At 38.2% G+C, this 17,726-nt stretch overlaps 1 protein-coding gene and 1 pseudogene across 18 annotated transcripts in view; one reads left to right on the forward strand and one right to left on the reverse strand.

The window, feature by feature from the left end:
- The first annotated feature begins 5,663 nt into the window (after positions 1-5,663).
- LOC108701840 lies at positions 5,664-11,143 on the forward strand (annotated as a pseudogene).
- A 1,978-nt stretch (positions 11,144-13,121) lies between these two features.
- The window catches only part of neb.L (nebulin L homeolog), a 130,191-nt gene continuing 125,586 nt past the window's right edge, over positions 13,122-17,726 (reverse strand). For all 18 annotated transcript variants that reach the window (XM_041576139.1, XM_041576141.1, XM_041576153.1 and 15 more), the window contains 5 exons: positions 17,417-17,597; positions 15,505-15,597; positions 15,265-15,411; positions 14,797-14,903; positions 13,122-13,814 (listed from right to left, as the gene is read on the reverse strand). In XM_041576139.1, coding sequence (XP_041432073.1) covers positions 13,641-13,814; positions 14,797-14,903; positions 15,265-15,411; positions 15,505-15,597; positions 17,417-17,597 — 702 coding nt within the window. In that variant the 3' untranslated portion in view covers positions 13,122-13,640. The remainder of the gene's footprint in view (positions 13,815-14,796; positions 14,904-15,264; positions 15,412-15,504; positions 15,598-17,416; positions 17,598-17,726) is intronic.

Raw genomic sequence — 17,726 nt, forward strand, 5'->3', positions numbered from 1 at the left:
TTTGGGGGTCTCTGTGCGCCACATAGTTTGGTATATCTATGCATATTGGGCATCAAAGTGTTCAGTAGACCCCTGGCGTTCATATTTAGGATGTTTTATGCTGATAAGTTACGAAATGTGGGGCATATAATGGGGTAAAATTCAAGCTTTGTGACGATTTTCAGAAATTTGATAAAAACGGTTACGTTCAGCATTGATTTGCAGTCTGGCAGTTTGCAGTAGAAACACTTATTTACCCATATTGGATTCGTCAGAATGTGTACTTTCTGAAAATATATGGTTTTCTGGGGTCTCTGTACTTTTAGGGGGGTCTAATGTCGCATAATACACACACCAGGTGCTCATATTGCAGCAGCCAGCGCGTCAGCCGTGAAAATGTATATACACTATTGTCATTTGGGGGTCTCTGTGCGCCACATAGTTTAGTATATCTATGCAAATTGGGCATCAAAGTGTTCAGTAGACCCCTGGCGTTCATATTTAGGATGTTTTATGCTGATACGTTACGAAATGTGTGGCATATAATGGGGTAAAATTCAAGCTTTCTGACAATTTTCAGAAATTTGATAAAAACCGTTATGTTCAGCATTGCTTTGCAGTTTGGCAGTTTGCAGTAGAAACACATATTTACCCATATTGGATTCGTCAGAATGTGTACTTTCTGAAAATATATGGTTTTCTGGGGTCTCTGTACTGTTAGGGGGGTCTAATGTCGCATAATACACACACCAGGTGCTTATATTGCAGCTGCCAGTGCGTCAGCCGTGAAAATGTATATACACTATTGTCATTTGGGGGTCTCTGTGCGCCACATAGTTTGGTATATCTATGCATACTGGGCATCAAAGTGTTCAGTAGACCCCTGGCGTTCATATTTGGGATGTTTTATGCTGATAAGTTACGAAATGTGGGGCATATAATGGGGTAAAATTCAAGCTTTGTGACGATTTTCAGAAATTTGATAAAAACCGTTACGCTCAGCATTGCTTTGCAGTTTGGCAGTTTGCAGTAGGAACACATATTTACCCATATTGGATTCGTCAGAATGTGTACTTTCTGAAAATATATGGTTTTCTGGGGTCTCTGTACTGTTAGGGGGGGTCTAATGTCGCATATTACACACACCAGGTGCTCATATTGCAGCAGCCAGCGCGCGTCAGCCGTGAAAATGTATATACACTATTGTCATTTGGTGGTCTCTGTGCGCCACATAGTTTGGTATATCTATGCATATTGGGCATCAAAGTGTTTAGTAGACCCCATGCGTTCATATTTAGGATGTTTTATGCTGATAAGTTACGAAATGTGGGGCATATAATGGGGTAAAATTCAAGCTTTGTGACGATTTTCAGAAATTTGATAAAAACCGTTATGTTCAGCATTGCTTTTCAGTTTGGCAGTTTGCAGTAGAAACACTTATTTACCCATATTGGATTCGTCAGAATCTGTACTTTCTGAAAATATATGGTTTTCTGGGGTCTCTGTACTGTTAGGTGGTCTAATGTCGCATAATACACACACCGAGTGGTTATATTGCAGCAGCCAGCGCGTCAGCCGTGAAAATGTCTATACATATTGTCATTTGGGGGTCTCTGTGCGCCACATAGTTTGGTATATCTATGCATATTGGGCATCAAACTGTTTAGTAGACCCCTATGTTTATATTTAGGATGCTTTATGCTGGTAATGATACATGGACAATACGATGCTGGAAAGTTGAAGCTTTGAGGCAATTTCCAGATATTTCACCAAAACCGCCAAATTTGGCAAAGCCTTGCGACTCAGTAGTTTGGAGCAGAAAGGCATGGGTACCCATTTTAGATTCCGTAGAATGTGTACTTTCCAAAAATATATGGGTTTGGGGGGTAAACATATATTTCTGTGTTTTTACCCCGCAAAAATGCAGTCAATGTGTTGATTTTTCATTAGCTGAAGTTACCCACGGGACTGTTTGTATGCGCTAACTTCATTTTGGGGCCTCTAAATGCCAGATACTTTGGTAAACTTATGAACAATGGCCACCAAAATGTTCAGAGGAACCCTGGCAATCATATTTAGGGTGCTTTTTCTTAGTACGTAATGACACATGGGTGATATGGTGCTGGGAAGTTGAAGCTTTGAGGCAATTTTCAGATATTTCACCAAAACCGGCAACTTTGGGAAAGCCTTGCGACTCGGTAGTTTGGAGCAATAAGGCATGGGTACCCATTTTAGATTCTGTAGAATGTGTACTTTCCAAAAATGTATGGGTTTGGGGGGTAAACATATATTTCTGTGTTTTTACCCCACAAAAATGCAGTCAATGTGTTGATCTTTCATTAGCTGAAGTTACCCACAGGACTATTTGTATGCGCTAACTTCATTTTGGGGCCTCTAAATGCCAGATACTTTGGTAAACCTATGAACAATGGCCACCAAACTGTTCGGAGGAACCCTGGCAATCATATTTAGGGTGCTTTTTCTTGGTGCATAACGATACATGGGTGATGTGGTGCTGAGAAGTTGAAGCTTTGAGGCAATTTTCAGATATTTCACCAAAACCGACAAATGTGGGAAAGCCTTGCGACTCAGTAGTTTGGAGCAGAAAGGCATGGGTACCCATTTTAGATTCAGTAGAATGTGTACTTTCCAAAAATATATGGGTTTGGGGGGTAAACATATATTTCTGTGTTTTTACCCCACAAAAATGCAGTCAATGTGTTGATTTTTCATTAGATGAAGTTACCCACGGGACTGTTTGTATGCGCTAACTTCATTTTGGGGCCTCTAAATGCCAGATACTTTGGTAAACTTATGAACAATGGCCACCAAAATGTTCAGAGGAACCCTGGCAATCATATTTAGGGTGCTTTTTCTTAGTACGTAATGACACATGGGTGATATGGTGCTGGGAAGTTGAAGCTTTGAGGCAATTTTCAGATATTTCACCAAAACCGACAACTTTGGGAAAGCCTTGCGACTCAGTAGTTTGGAGCAGAAAGGCATGGGTACCCATTTTAGATTTAGTAGAATGTGTTCTTTCCAAAAATATATGGGTTTGGGGGGTAAACATATATTTCTGTGTTTTTACCCCACAAAAATGCAGTCAATGTGTTGATTTTTCATTAGATGAAGTTACCCACAGGACTATTTGTATGCGCTAACTTCATTTTGAGGCCTCTAAATGCCAGATACTTTGGTAAACCTATGAACAATGGCCACCAAATTGTTTGGAGGAACCCTGGCAATCATATTTAGGGTTCTTTTTCTTGGTGCGTAACGATACATGGGTGATATGGTGCTGGGAAGTTGAAGCTTTGAGGCAATTTTCAGATATTTCACCAAAACCGACAATTTTGGGAAAGCCTTGCGACTCAGTAGTTTGGAGCAGAAAGGCATGGGTACCCATTTTAGATTCGGTAGAATGTGTACTTTCCAAAAATATATGGGTTTTGGGGGGTAAACATATATTTCTGTGTTTTTACCCCACAAAAATGCAGTCAATGTGTTGATCTTTCATTAGCTGAAGTTACCCACGGGACTGTTTGTATGCGCTAACTTCATTTTGGGGCCTCTAAATGCCAGATACTTTGGTAAACTTATGAACAATGACCACCAAAATGTTCAGAGGAACCCTGGCAATCATATTTAGGGTGCTTTTTCTTAGTACGTAATGATACATGGGCGATATGGTGCTGGGAAGTTGAAGGTTTGAGGCAATTTTCAGATATTTCACCAAAACCGACAATTTTGGGAAAGCCTTGCGACTCAGTAGTTTGGAGCAGAAAGGCATGGGTACCCATTTTAGATTCAGTAGAATGTGTACTTTCCAAAAATATATGGGTTTGGGGGGTAAACATATATTTCTGTGTTTTTACCCCACAAAAAATGCAGTCAATGTGTTGATTTCTCAGTAGCTGAAGTAAAGTCCTGATCAATTTGGATGTGCTAACTTCATATTGGTGTCTCTAAATGCCAGATACTTTGGTAAACCTATGCATAATGGGTATCAAACTGTTCAGTGGACCCCTGGCAATCATATTTCAGGTGCTTTTTCTTGGTACCTAATATAGTTTGGGATATGCGGAGCAGCAAAATAAAACCTTTGAAATGATTTTTCAGAATTTTGAATTTTTTTTTGAAAAACCGCTATTTTCAGACAAGCTTTCATGTTTGGTAGTTGGGAGTAGAGAGACATAGTTACCCATTTTGTAATCGGCAGAATGTGTACTTTTCAAAAATGTATGGTTTTCTGGGGTAAACCTACGGTTTCAGGATTTTTTGCCTTGGAATCTAAAGCATGCCGTTTTCTGCCTTAGTGCTTTCAAAATTCGGTAATATACTGCCGGGAGTTTTTGCTGTACAGAAATCCTAAATCTCCCTAAAACTATACATATCTGGTATTGGCACGTTCGAGAGACATAAGGCTTTCCAAATCAGTTGGATTTTCATCCCTAAAATGAAATATTTTTCTGGTATAAATTGATATACGATGAAAAATGGTAATTTTTCATTTTTTTTTGGTATTTAGCACTATAAATTTTTTTGCACAGGTGGAAATACATGAAAACTCCGGCAGATTTAGAAAGCTCAGTTTCTACCGAAAAAAACAATGTATAGTTTTCCTAGGTAAACTATAGGTTTCCCCTCAGAAAATGCCCCTAAAGTGAGAGAGCACAAAATGTTTCAAAAACGGCTGGCATTTCGCGTAACCAAAATGTGAAATTCTGCTGGCACTTAAAGGGTTAATAACAATACAAAGGAGAAACAAGAGTTCACAGCTCTCTTACACTAGTATAATATTCCCCCTTTCTTACAATATGTATAGGTGCTACAAATGAAACAGGGACAGTGCCAAAGTGAAACCGCTTTGTGACATTAACCTGAATGGTTTTCGGAAGCATTGTACTCCAAAGTATCTAGGAGGGAGTGAATGCTAAGGGGCAGGTCTATCAAAGGTCGAGGTGAATTTTCGAATTCAAAAAATTTGAAATTCAAGCTATTTTTTGTGTACTTTGACTAGGGAATAGTCCAAATTTGATTTGAATTTGAAAAAAATTTGAAAGTTCGAATATCGAAATTTATCATGTACTGTCTCTTTTCCATTCACCATCTAAAACCTGCCGAATTGCTGTTTTAGCTTATGGGGGACCTCTTAGAACTTATTTGGAGTTAATTGGTGGACTATGAAAAATCAAAGTTTTTTTGGAAAAAACTTTGATTCGAATTCAATGGAATGCGTTATTACTATGATTCGTATGGGGCATTTTTGTCAAGGGTCGAATTTCGAATAAAAAACTTCGAAATTTAAATTAAAAAGACCAACCGAAATTAAGTCAAAGTTTTTTTTTGGTCGAATCGGTCCGTTTTTGTTTGGATAGGTCAGAATTCAGTAGAATTTGAATCGTGTGAATCGAAGGAATAGCGCATTCGATCGACTTCGATTCGAAGTTTTCCCCCAAAAAACGTTGATTTTTCAAAGTCCACCAATTGACTCCAACTAGGTTCTAGGAGGTCCCCCATAGGCTAAAAAAGCAATTTGGCAGATTTTAGATGGTGAATGGTTGAAGTCGAATTTTTAAAGAGATAAATTTTGAAATTCTAATTTTTGAATTTTTTTTCAAATTCGAATCGAATTTAGAAACCTGGCACTGTTTAGTCTCCAAGTGAAACATTTTTGTACCATGGCGATCAGTCATTTAGTCAACTGGAAAACTATATCTTTGCATGTATTTCCATGTGTCCATGGTGTCACTATATGGTTTGTGGGACATAACTTTCTGTCCATTAATGGCCAGAACATTGCCTGATTTGTTATTGTACACACTTTAATCCTACAATTTAAATCTGAATGGTTTGTTTTAGATTGAAACCAACGATCAATAACCAAACGTTTCTCATGCCCTTACCCTCCCAACTACCTTCCTTCTGGTAATGAACTTAGCTTTCAGTTATGACCTATTTTAATGTAATTACTGCTAAATTATTAGCAGCATATGAAGAACTAGATGCAGGTTTACACATGTGTTTTTGCCATTGTAGTTAGCCTCTCCAGTTTTGTTTTCTGTCTCCAGAAACCGTTTATTCTTTGCACTTCTAATGCCATCAAAATGGCCACTGTTTTCCCCCTATGCAATTGCCTGGTTTATATATTGAAAGCTAAAATTATATATATAAACTGTAATACTTTATATTTGCTTTAAATGCCCCTCTTCTTTTATGTAATTTACACCGTGCAATGTGCAAGCACTAATGTAAATTTTGTTTTTCTTTAAGCTGGAAAAGCTTTTTGGAGATGTTATTGTTTGTCTTGGCTTGGCCTGGAAACACTCTCACCAATATTGTGCTTGCTATTTCTGCATTAAAAATAAACAGACTTGGAATCAAGCAGCACAGTTTTGGAATGGATCCTTTGCTAAGGCATCAATGCTGACATATCGAGACGAGCTCACGTATGAATTTATGTACATTTGTTATTTCAATAGTGCTTTTTGTTTTTAACCACAACTCCCTTTGCTATCCATATAATAAGTATAGGTATTTAGGGTGCCTACCATTCTGCAATCATGCTGATAAGGACAATCTTGTGCTTGGAGCCTTGAAAAGTAGGTTGTTGGCATTTGAAGAGAATATTTGTGAGTTCTTCTAGTTACTCCTGGAAACCCAAATAGGAGATGTTTTGGGGGTAAACACATAAGGGGTGTTTTTTGTTATTGTTTGTGAGAAATGCCAGAGTATTTCTTTCATTCTTGAGTATTTCTTATGTCGTTTTCTTGAGCGATGAGAGGTCTGAAAAACAGTGCAAGGTTCCCATGCACTTTAAACTCCACTTAGACCAACACGAGCTAAAGTAAGTGTTTTCTCCATAAAAGGGATCTAGTATTAGACTGTTTAACCTACTGACTTTATCTTCTATGAATACTCTCCATTGTTTCAATATAACCTGCAGTGGAAGAACACATAGCTTCATCTCACATTTTACTTTTCCTGTTATTTAAAACTGGATTTCTCTTTGCCAAAACCCAAAGAGAAGCTGTTGGATGAGGAAAGATCTGTTGACTTTGTTTTATTCCGCCTGAAACAAAAGAGAGAGTACTGACTGAACACCAAAAAGAAGTGCTTAGAACAAAGAGGTTGGTTGTTAATAAGAATTTCTTCCTAGAACATAACACCATACATTATATCCTTTACAACACAGGCTATTTGAACATACATGTAAGATGAAATCGAATTTATAATGCTTTAACATCTGATAACCTTTAGATTAATTTGCCTGCAGAGTAACTATAGCAACATTTAGCAAGGCATTAATTTCATTTCACTTCATTGATGTCTTTTCCATTGCATAACATATTAATCTACATATTTTTAGAAGAACTATTTAAAAATAGCAAAACATTTTTGTGTGTAACTTTCCAGGGTTGATATACCAACAATGTACAACAACATAGATGCATCTCAGGATACCACACTATTTATCTAGTATTCTCAAAGTCAAGAAAATTAATTGTGAGTATATTTACAATTTTTCCATAGGACAATGTTCACCATTGCAGGGCTAGAAGAAAAGGCATCTGAAGTAAAGGTACTTATGTATCTTCATACCCATATTCACACACCCACTCTGTAAAAAAACTTGTTGACACTTGTAATTTCTTTGTAGGAAAATTTTCCTAAAGTCCTGCTGAATGAAAATGATTTTTCTAAAGAAATAAAGCCAGTGGACAAAGATAACGATTACAACAGTTTGGATTGCAAAAGAACCCAGACAGGAAGTACAGATGCTTCAGCACTTGGTGAAACCAACATGAATTTCCAAAAATTCAAATATTAGCAATAGTTCTACCTCTTCAGACATGGTGCAAGGTTCACCACCTCCACCTATCAGCAGAAGGCAATCATTTATTACCTTAGAGAAGTTTGACAGTTCCATGAGTCGTTGTTTCAGTCCTTTATCAAATACAACATTTCCGAAGTCACCTGAAGTTTTTTTAGTTCCGGATAGCCAAGAAGCCATGTTCATAGAAAATGCAAAGTAAAATATGGAATTGATGTCTTCTAAAACAGAGGTTTCAAAACCAGTCTCAAAAAGAGGTAGAAAGCCAAAGTCTTTACTTGTGCTGGAAATTACAGACAAGCCGAACATGTAAAAGGTGACTCTTTCAGTGAATCTCAAAATAAAGGTAGTGATAATGAGTGACCTGAAAATAAAGAATGTGTACCAGATTCTCAGACTCAGGAATTAGAATCAGAAGTTGCAGTGACCATCAAAGGAAGTACCATGTCCAAAGATAACACTGAATGTAAAGAAAACACTCCTCCAGAAACCATTAATCATGCAAACAATGAATCTTCACAAAGTCAACAAGCAACAACTAATCCGATATCCTTGAGGCAATCTTCCGGAAGGCAGTCAGAAATATTGGATGGTGTAAAAAGTATAGCTGACAATAAAGGCAGAAACAACCATGTGAAAAGGTAGTCAAGACACAGGAAAAAGATGGCCTGGATCATAACAAAAATAACCTTTGAGAAGCAGACTGAAGTCAAAGCTACAGCTTTGAAACAGTGTGAAGGTGATAGCTAGGAGGTGACAAAAAGTAGAACGAGGTATCAGACAAGACGGTCTTCACAAGGGCTTGTTCTTGCAAGTGAGAACTTTGAGTCTGACAATTCGGAAACACAAGAATAAAACAAAAAAAGAAAAAGATCTTGGAGGAGCAAAACTAAGAGCATTGAGAATGATGATAATATAAACTTGTCACCACTGTCCCCAATATAGAAAATGTTCCTTGAAAAAAGTAACCTAGAGTGTGGCTCAGAAATGGAGACAGAGGTTGATTCCTCTAGAACAAAAGAAATTAGTAACAATAGTAATAGTAGTACAGTGTCAGAGGCAAATGCTGTTTCTGCCAAATTCAACAGAATAATATCAGAACCTGTGACAGAAACAAACAAAACTTATGACATCACAAAAAGTTACAGCAGGCTACAAAGTTTAATGACAGAACTGAGGTGTTCCAGCCATCTGTAAGTAACCTGCAAGTATCCGACTGCTTTCATAAAAGCACCAAAAGGGCAAGAAGGTCTAAGAGCTGTGACTGCTGTGGAGAAGCATCAAACAATGAGTCAACCCATACAGTATTTAACTCTTCTGCAAAGGCTGACCTCAAACCAAAGAGGGTCTGTTCAAGTCTTGTTGCTACTGAGATGTCTGACACCCCATTTGATGAAACACTATTGGGGCCTTGTGCTGTTAGCACACCACTAGGTGAGACCAAAGATGAGTGCAGTGGTTCCCTTAAATGAAGAAACGAAAAGTGAAGTAACACAAATGTTTGTTGAAACAAAGACTGTAGCAGCTCCAGAAGAATCCAGAGAATGCAGAAGCACCAGAAGAGACTATGGAGTCTTTAGAAAAGACTATAGAGACAACAGCAGAGGTCATTAAGGCTCCAGAAGAGAACACTGAATATCAAGAAGAGGAACCTATGAAGGCTCCAGTTGAGAGGGTAGCAGGTTTTGAAGAGACCACAGGCACTGCAGTACAAAATGAAGAATAATCTTCACATGAGACAATGGAGATTCTAGAGAGCAGTTTTGTAGTACTTAAAGTTGCCCAGAGAGTAGCAGATGAAATTGCAGAACAAACTATAGTTCAGTGCAAAGATTCTGATGTTCCACAAATATGTGATGAGGATAAAGAAAATGACATTCCTCAGCTGGAAAATGATATCAGAGAATTCAATGTCACCAAAGACATGGTGGAGACAAAATCTGCAACTGCTAGTGAAAACATTGACCCTAAAATGGGGTTAGCCAGTGCTGAAAATATTACAGATGAAAAGACTCTGCTTAAACCAGAGTCCAGTCACTGTTTATCAGTTTTCATAGACTGTAGCAGTACCCCAACAGACACGGAAAATAAATCGTAGAAGATGATGTTTGCATTGCTTTCAGAACAGCGTGTGGCTCTTTATGTACCTGAAAACATGGAAGGAAGACAAAGTGACTGAAGAAAGTGCAGACACAGACTCTCCTCCAAAATGATTGGTCAATTTTACTTTAGCTATTGATAGCCCAGGAGGAAATTCTTGCTGGTCTCCATCAGCATAACCATCAACTAGCATTTTGAACAAAGGTGTAAAAAGACAGCAGGAAAATAATAATTTTACTTTTTACACTACTATATTATATACTTGTGCAAGACACTGGGCAGATAAGTTTCTAAAGTACTACATCTTCATTAAGTAAAATTGGCATTCACTATACTGCCGTTTGTCAGCCTGCAGGCCAAAAATCTGTTTTTTAGTTGTAACAATCTTCTTCTATCAATGCTGAGTTTAGTAATTTTAACGAACTATAAAACATTTTGGTTGTGTCAAGAACTTTTTGTTTTTAAATGTTAAATCTGTATCTTTCCTTAGATTCACAGAGTTTAATTTGCTAATCCAATATATATCAAGAACGACTGGCAGATGCCATATACAGGAGAAGCCCTGTTGTAAGGTGTAGTAGCTCTTCAAATTCCCCATTCTCCAGAAGTCTGAAACTGCTCTCAAGCAATCAGCCTAAGGTAAGATTGCTTATTAGTCTAACAAGCTTTGTGGATAATTTATTTTTTTTATTATGGTATTGCAGTACACAGAGAATTGTATTGCCTTTGTGTGTGTGTTTTTTTTAGAATGGCTTTTTGAGGTCAAGAGGTGTGCTGATATTTAGAAATTTGCCAGGCTACAAAACGCATCTGCTGTTTATTCCCCTTAGATGTAAAGGAAGACAAAACAATGCCTGTACGTGTGTACGGTTTAATATAGGGCTGTCTAGCTGGAGGCCTCCCTAGACTGCTCAAGAGTTCTATTGAATTCTTTGCGTCACTTCATCCTTTAATTATAATCTATATTTTTTTTATAGAACCCAGATATGTAGTATAGAAATTTGTTGGTCCACTGTATTGGAACAATTGACCAGCACTGGTTTAATAGGAAGATTAGCATGGAGAATGAGAAGACAAAATATTTATTTGAGGTATTCTACGTACTCTCTGATTCTTTTCATCAGAACCAGGCAAATTGGTTTAATTGAAATTAGTTCAAGTTCAAGTTTCATCCATTTTTTTTTTTTAACTTTCTGTATGAAAGATTTAGGATTTGGCCAAATCACAAAAAACAGGATTCTGTGCATCCCTATGCAAAAAAAGTTTAAATAGCTATACGTTTTATAATGTAGTATTATTTAGTATTTTCTATTTGTAATCCAGCATTACACAACTCCTATGAAAGGTTTTGTTTCTCCAAGCTCAAAAGTCCTTGGTTTCAAAAGCTCAAAGAAAAATTTGGTGAGTTAAAAAAAACAAACCTTAGGTTAATGTTCAGATAAAGCATGTGCACTAGCACATGATAAAGACCACCAAGAAAGTGTTAAAGGGATTGTGTCATGGGAAAACATGTTTTTCACAAAATGCATCAGTTAATAACGCTCCTCCAGCAGAATCCTGCATTGAAATTTGTTTTTCCAAAAGAGCAAACATTTTTTTATATTTTGAAAACTGACTAACCATGTTAGTTTTCCAGGTGCCCTCAGCCATGTGACTTGAGCTCCCCCCCAGCAGCCCATCAGCTGAACAAATTTCCTGTTATGGTGCCTGTTTTAATCCATGCATTTCTTAACCTTATGTTTTACTTTTGAATTGGTTTAATACCCAGTTCTGTGCTTTTGTCCTTCAAAGCTGTTGGCTTTAATCATTAGAAGGAGGTTTTTTGTAATCTTGTCAACATTGAGCTATAAAATGCAGGTAGGAAATTCTTGCCTGCTGTAGAAAATGTTTTGGGACTGCTTCTTTGTTTCCCAGATTGTTATTACAGTTATATATTTAGATTTCAGAAATGACCAAGTAGTCCATGCCCTCATCCAAAGAAAGTGTCTACCCTGCGCTTATGAACTGCACAACCACAGTTGATGTCATCCTTCCTCAGATTACATCTCTTGCATTGAAAATTCTTCAACAACTTGTATTTTATATTTTCAAAAAAAAAATACATTCATATTTATTTTTTGTTTGTGTTTTTTAGGGCCAGTGTGTTGGTTAACCCCAGTATTTCTGGACCAATGTGGGTGTGGTTGGGCAGCATGTCGCCCCCTAAAATCATACTGCCCTAGGCCCGGGCCTTGGTGGCCTTTCCACAAATCCGGGCCTGTTACTAAATTGCCACTCTGCCCAGGCTGAACAGCATGGGGTGCTTAGATTACACCTTCAGGGTCAGGGCAACTAATCTCCCGAATTGCCTTCCTGCCAGCTAGAATGTAAATCACCAGAGGGATGGCAGTCAGATTGCTTTGGCTTTCCTTTCCTTGTGAGGCAACTTCGGGTGACTTTGAAAAACTAAGCGCTCCGAGTGCCTTCCCACCGGCGTTTTACATTCTAGCCGGCGGGAAGGCAGTTCTGGGAGATTAGTCACCCGAAGAAGAATAGATTTGTCACTGGGCGACTAATCTCCTGAGCGTGTGCCCTTACCCTCATAGTAGTAGTGTAAAGATTGCTATTATCATCAAATCGAGGTGTAATTTGCAAAAGTTCCCAGAAGAACACTTTTAAATTGTCACCTTTTAGACAGTCTGTCATGATACAGGCCTGTAATAGTTAATAAAACAGGCCAAGGTATCATGAGAAATATTTCTGCCAGCATCTAAATCAGACACATAACAGGCCTCTTTTCACTATGGTCAGAGGGGTCAGAGCTGTAATGCCCTTCTGTAAGCCCTGGCTGATAAGAGCCATTCCATTGGGAGGGGGAAGCCCAAGGAGTGAGAACTTAAAGTTCCCAGCAAGACCCTCAATAATGTTCATTTCTTATATATTCATATTGGCATATTTTTTGTATCTACATAACACCCGGGTTTTGTCCATAAAGCCTTTTCTGTCATTTTGTAGAAGCAGTTTAATCGGTCATTGGATGGCTTATTTTGCAAATATTTGCTCTAAAGTTATTGTTTGGAATATCCAAATTCATAAACTATTTCACAATTTTTTGACCCCATTAATGTGTCTTCATGGCATTATATTTTTGCCTATAAACAAACACCTTCTTTTCCTTACAGTTAAGCTATATGCTTCACCTTAAAGATAAAGTGACACACAGAAATACTGCAGAAACTCCAGCTTTATTATGCTCTAATGTACAGGAGTCAAGTGTTCGTTTACCCTAGAACAAAATCACATGCATGCAGCGTTCAGAAGTAGAAGAGGAGAGGCTTTTCATGTATGTGACTGCTAGGGTTCTTTTTTGTTTTATCATCTCATATGGTGTTTTTAGAAAAAAAACTTGGTTGACATGGAACATGTTGGAAACCGGCTATTGCTAACCGTTTTTGTGCATTTTCTGTGTAGTATTTAATAAATGTGACTACTATTAAGTTGTGCTGTGCAACCATACAGTAGGCATTGGTGAGCATTTATTACAGGGGAAGGGATATATTAGGAGGGCATAATAGTGAATTTGAAAGTCTTAGTCTGACTATTATGATGTCAAAGTGCTTGATTTTTAAATCTATTCTAATATATAAACAAGGCAAGCTCCACATAAACAAAGTGGCAGCACTTTTTTTATAGATGAATGTTACACCACGTTTGTTTCAGTGTTGCCGCTTGAAAATCTGGTTGCTTAGATGCCTTCTAGATAGTTGGCTGGAAGCATTCCAGTCTTGCCAGTTCTCTGGACTGTTCCGTACATCCAGCCTTCATCAATAGTCTGGACATTTACTATGGTATCACCATCCTTAAATGACACTTCATCATCATCGGCTGCTCTGTAATCATACATGGCTTTGAAGGATTTCTAGAAAAAAAGCAAAACATGGGATTGCGTTACAAAGCAATGATGTGAAAAAGATCCAACAAACTCCTGGTGTTGCCTAACAAGGTAGAATATACGTTTGCTGCCTGTGTACTTCTGGAAGTCCACCTTAAAGAGCAATCAGGGTGACATTTGAGGCAAACACATTTCCAGCCTTAGTTATTCTTGGAAATGGTAAGTGGAGGGTACAGCAATGTTTATAATGTGCATGTGATCTTGTTGTGAGCTATTTAAAAATGTCACTCTTATGCAAATTCAACATCAAAGCCCCCATTGAAAAAGTTGATTCTCTAGACATCATTGGTTTCTTTAAGTAACACTTAATAACAGTTTTTGAACTACAGCTCACTGTGTCTTAGCATCCTGGGCACATTTTCTTTTTAGCAGGAATGAGTTGATTGGACACATTGTCATGGAGAGCAAAGGTGACTCCTTCAGACCCATTTTCAATCAACACGTACCACCAGAATACCCTAGCTTCCTGTGATATGATAAGCCCAGTATCCAGTATGGTGGGTCATTACTTTCTGCAGATGTGCTGACATTTTCTGACAACCCCCAAGATAAGCTTATTAACATTTATGCAGAGCACATTGAGCATGTGCTGTGTCACTGATGCGAGCCTAACAAATCAGATCAGCTATCGATGACAACTCTGAAGGCCATGTTCATTACGGTAATAGGGCTGCTGGGCCTCTCGGCTGGTACAGTAAATGTAGTTTATAAAATGCAGCATTAAGAAAGCTGCTGGTGCACACAAAAGAAGAAATATTTCACCTGTAACTTTAATTGTAATGGGGTGCCTATAGTGATGTGTGTGTCGAGTTTTTCTCGACCCAAGCCCATCCGCACCCACCTCCACCCCTCTATTTATAGGCCCGCTCCACTGGTGATGTCACAAAAGGGGCAGGCCAAGTGCGCATCTATGAACCAGAAGCATGTTATTTTAAATCAAGGCACTTACTCCAGTAGTGGACGGGTGAGATGGGACTGAAGAAGCTGTTGTTAGTTGAGTGGCTACAGAAGAAGACCTCTGTTGTGGAAGCTCTGTGGTTTTTGCCTGTTTGTAACCTAAAAATAAAAGTTGCATTTTAATGAAGAAGAAACAAGAAAAGAAGCGACTGATGTGGTCAAAGCCATCATTCAGTGTCAAAGAAGAAAAGCCCACTGCCACGTTGTCTAGCACAAGAAATACTTGCATATTTTCTAGATAAAATAATTTGCATCAAAGTCATCATTCATTCCCAGAGAAGAAAAGCATCACCGCTACTTTGTATAACTCTACAGGAAGACATACTTTCCCTTATAAAACCGTATTTGTCTACTTTCCTTGTGGTCTACAAGTATTGTGAAACAACATTCATTTTAAGTATTTGCACACTGTCTACCATGAGATATATACAGCACTGTAAGGCTGTGTTGTTGTCATTACCTGTCACTGTGGAGGTGTATAATGCTGAGTTGCTGTAAAAGGATTGGTGGTGGTCAGCTGCCTCTGAGAGTTCAGACTTTTCATCTCCAGCGCTCAGACTCAAGGCACTGGCAGATCGAGATTGCTCACGGCTTCGGCGGGCTTGCACTGCAAAATGAATGTTAAAAAACATTAGCCAAGAGAGATACAAAGGGTTTGAGTGAAAAATAACATGGAAAATGAAAGTTGAAGAAGACTCACCAGTAAGCATGTGCAGGCTCCTAGACTGAATGTTGTCTTCTGCTGGGTCATAGTCAAAGACTGATCCTGGATTAGTACGCCAGACTCTGAGATCTGTATAAAGCACACAAACTTAAGCTGTCACCTTTCTTACCAAATTAACTGCAAACTTTGAAATCTATTTTGTATCTCTTTTATATTGCTTAAAAATACTACATAAGGAGCAAAATTAGTTTTGACATCATGGTGCAACACACTACTGAATGTGAAAGCATTTGTTTCAGCTAAAAAACATGTCATCTATTTAATTGACAGGACATTGTCTAGAGAAACCTAAAATTTGTTAGATCTGGTGCGGTTTTCTAGCTAAACATATACTGTAAATAAACCTATGCATATACATATAGGACCAATAAATCATGCTGTGTAAAATTATTAATACTGAAAATATGGTATAGAAACAGGTGTCCAATAAATGGCAAATTTGTGCAGCTGTGTATTTCCTTTTATGCTGCCTGTTCACCATGTTTTCACTTAGTTATTATACATTGTTATATTTATGGCTTAAACCCTGCAAGAAATATGGCACATACTATTTTATTGTAGTATTAATCAAGGGCTAGCCAGCTGTCTTAACATCTGTAGGGCCACAGAATAGTAATCCCTTTTTTTTAACGTGTAGGCAGCATGCTAATATATATGATCTCTTCATCACCCTGACACTGCTGGTAGTATACAAAAGAAAATAGTGCCTCTGCACAGTAGAGGCTGTAAGTCAGGGATCCCCAACCAATGGCTCATGATCAATATGTTGCTGGCCAACCCCTTGGATGTTGCTCCCAGTGACCTCAAAGCAAGTGCTTCTATTTGAACTCCTGGTTTGGAGGCAAATTTTTGTTGCATGTACTGACAAACAAAACATTCTGTAGGCTGCCAGTCTATATATGGGCCAACAAATGGCCAATCATAGTCCTTATTTTGAACTACCCAGGAAAATTGTTCATGCTTGTGTTGCACCCCAACTCTATTTACATCTGACTGTTGCTCACATGTAAGAAAGCTTGGGAACCCCCACTGTACATGATACAGATGAAGCCTATTGGATTCATGTGTTAAATGCCTCATGACTCCAGATACACTGAAGAAACTGTGTTATTTATTATCAGGTAAAAAAATGTAACTCATTTAAGCATACAATATCACCATAGTTCACATGAGGCCTCAGAAAAGAGTTGCTGTGACACAATTATCTGTGTTAAATGTGATAAGTGTGTTATGAGTTTAATTATTCTCTGTTAAACACACACACCAAAGTGGCTTAATTTGTAATTGGAAGATGGCCATAGACGCAAAGATCTCATTGTACAAATCGAGGATTCGTACGATTTTCGGAAAGTGTCGAGAGTCCCGCCATTTTTCTTCCGGCGGAGATCGGTCGTTTGGTCAATCGGACAGGTTAGAAATATTCTTTCGGCTGCGGGTAATATCTCTGCGTGTATTGCCGATTGTAACATTTTCAGTGGGAGACTGTCACTAGCTTTGGCTATCGTACGATTGCTGTCAGGGGCAGAACATCGGCTGATCTGTTCTTTTACTACTTTATTTGGTTGGAATGGTAAGACTTTGATCTGAATGGTTAGTGGCAGGTCGGTAGATGGGAAAGTCCAATCGTACATTGATTCGTACGATCGGATATTTGCGTCTATGGCCAACTTAACACTGATGTATGACACTTTGTATGCAAGAGGGCACATGGTTGCCCAAATGGAGCCCAGGAAAATTTATAAATATAGCATATTAGCCCTAAAGTAGCATTGGTGCAACAATGTAGCAAACTCTGGCTCTAGTATCCCTTTGTGCCCTTGTTTGTTACTCTCAACTATATAAGGTTGAAAAAAATTAAATTCCAATGCAGATTAAATTATGTATATACCACTGAGCTCCTGTTCCTGATCATTTCTTCTTCGTTCCATTTCTACAACCTTCCTCTGTATTCCACGGTAGTTAATGTCACTGAAGTCAATCATGTTCTTCTTAACACGTTCTGTGACTGGGTCAGTAACAACTGGTGTGAAGCTACCTTTTTGTTTCTCAAAGTCTTCATGGTATCTTACCTGAAACAAAAAAATATGGGGGGGGAGTTGTAAAAATGCACGAAATATGGATTGCTAAATTTATTGTAAGTCCTGGTCAGTTTGTAATTCAAATAAAACGTAGGACAACCTAAAATATTTCACAATTCT

The sequence above is a fragment of the Xenopus laevis genome, chromosome 9_10L, assembly GCF_017654675.1.
Source record: "Xenopus laevis strain J_2021 chromosome 9_10L, Xenopus_laevis_v10.1, whole genome shotgun sequence".
Classification (NCBI taxonomy): domain Eukaryota; kingdom Metazoa; phylum Chordata; class Amphibia; order Anura; family Pipidae; genus Xenopus; species Xenopus laevis.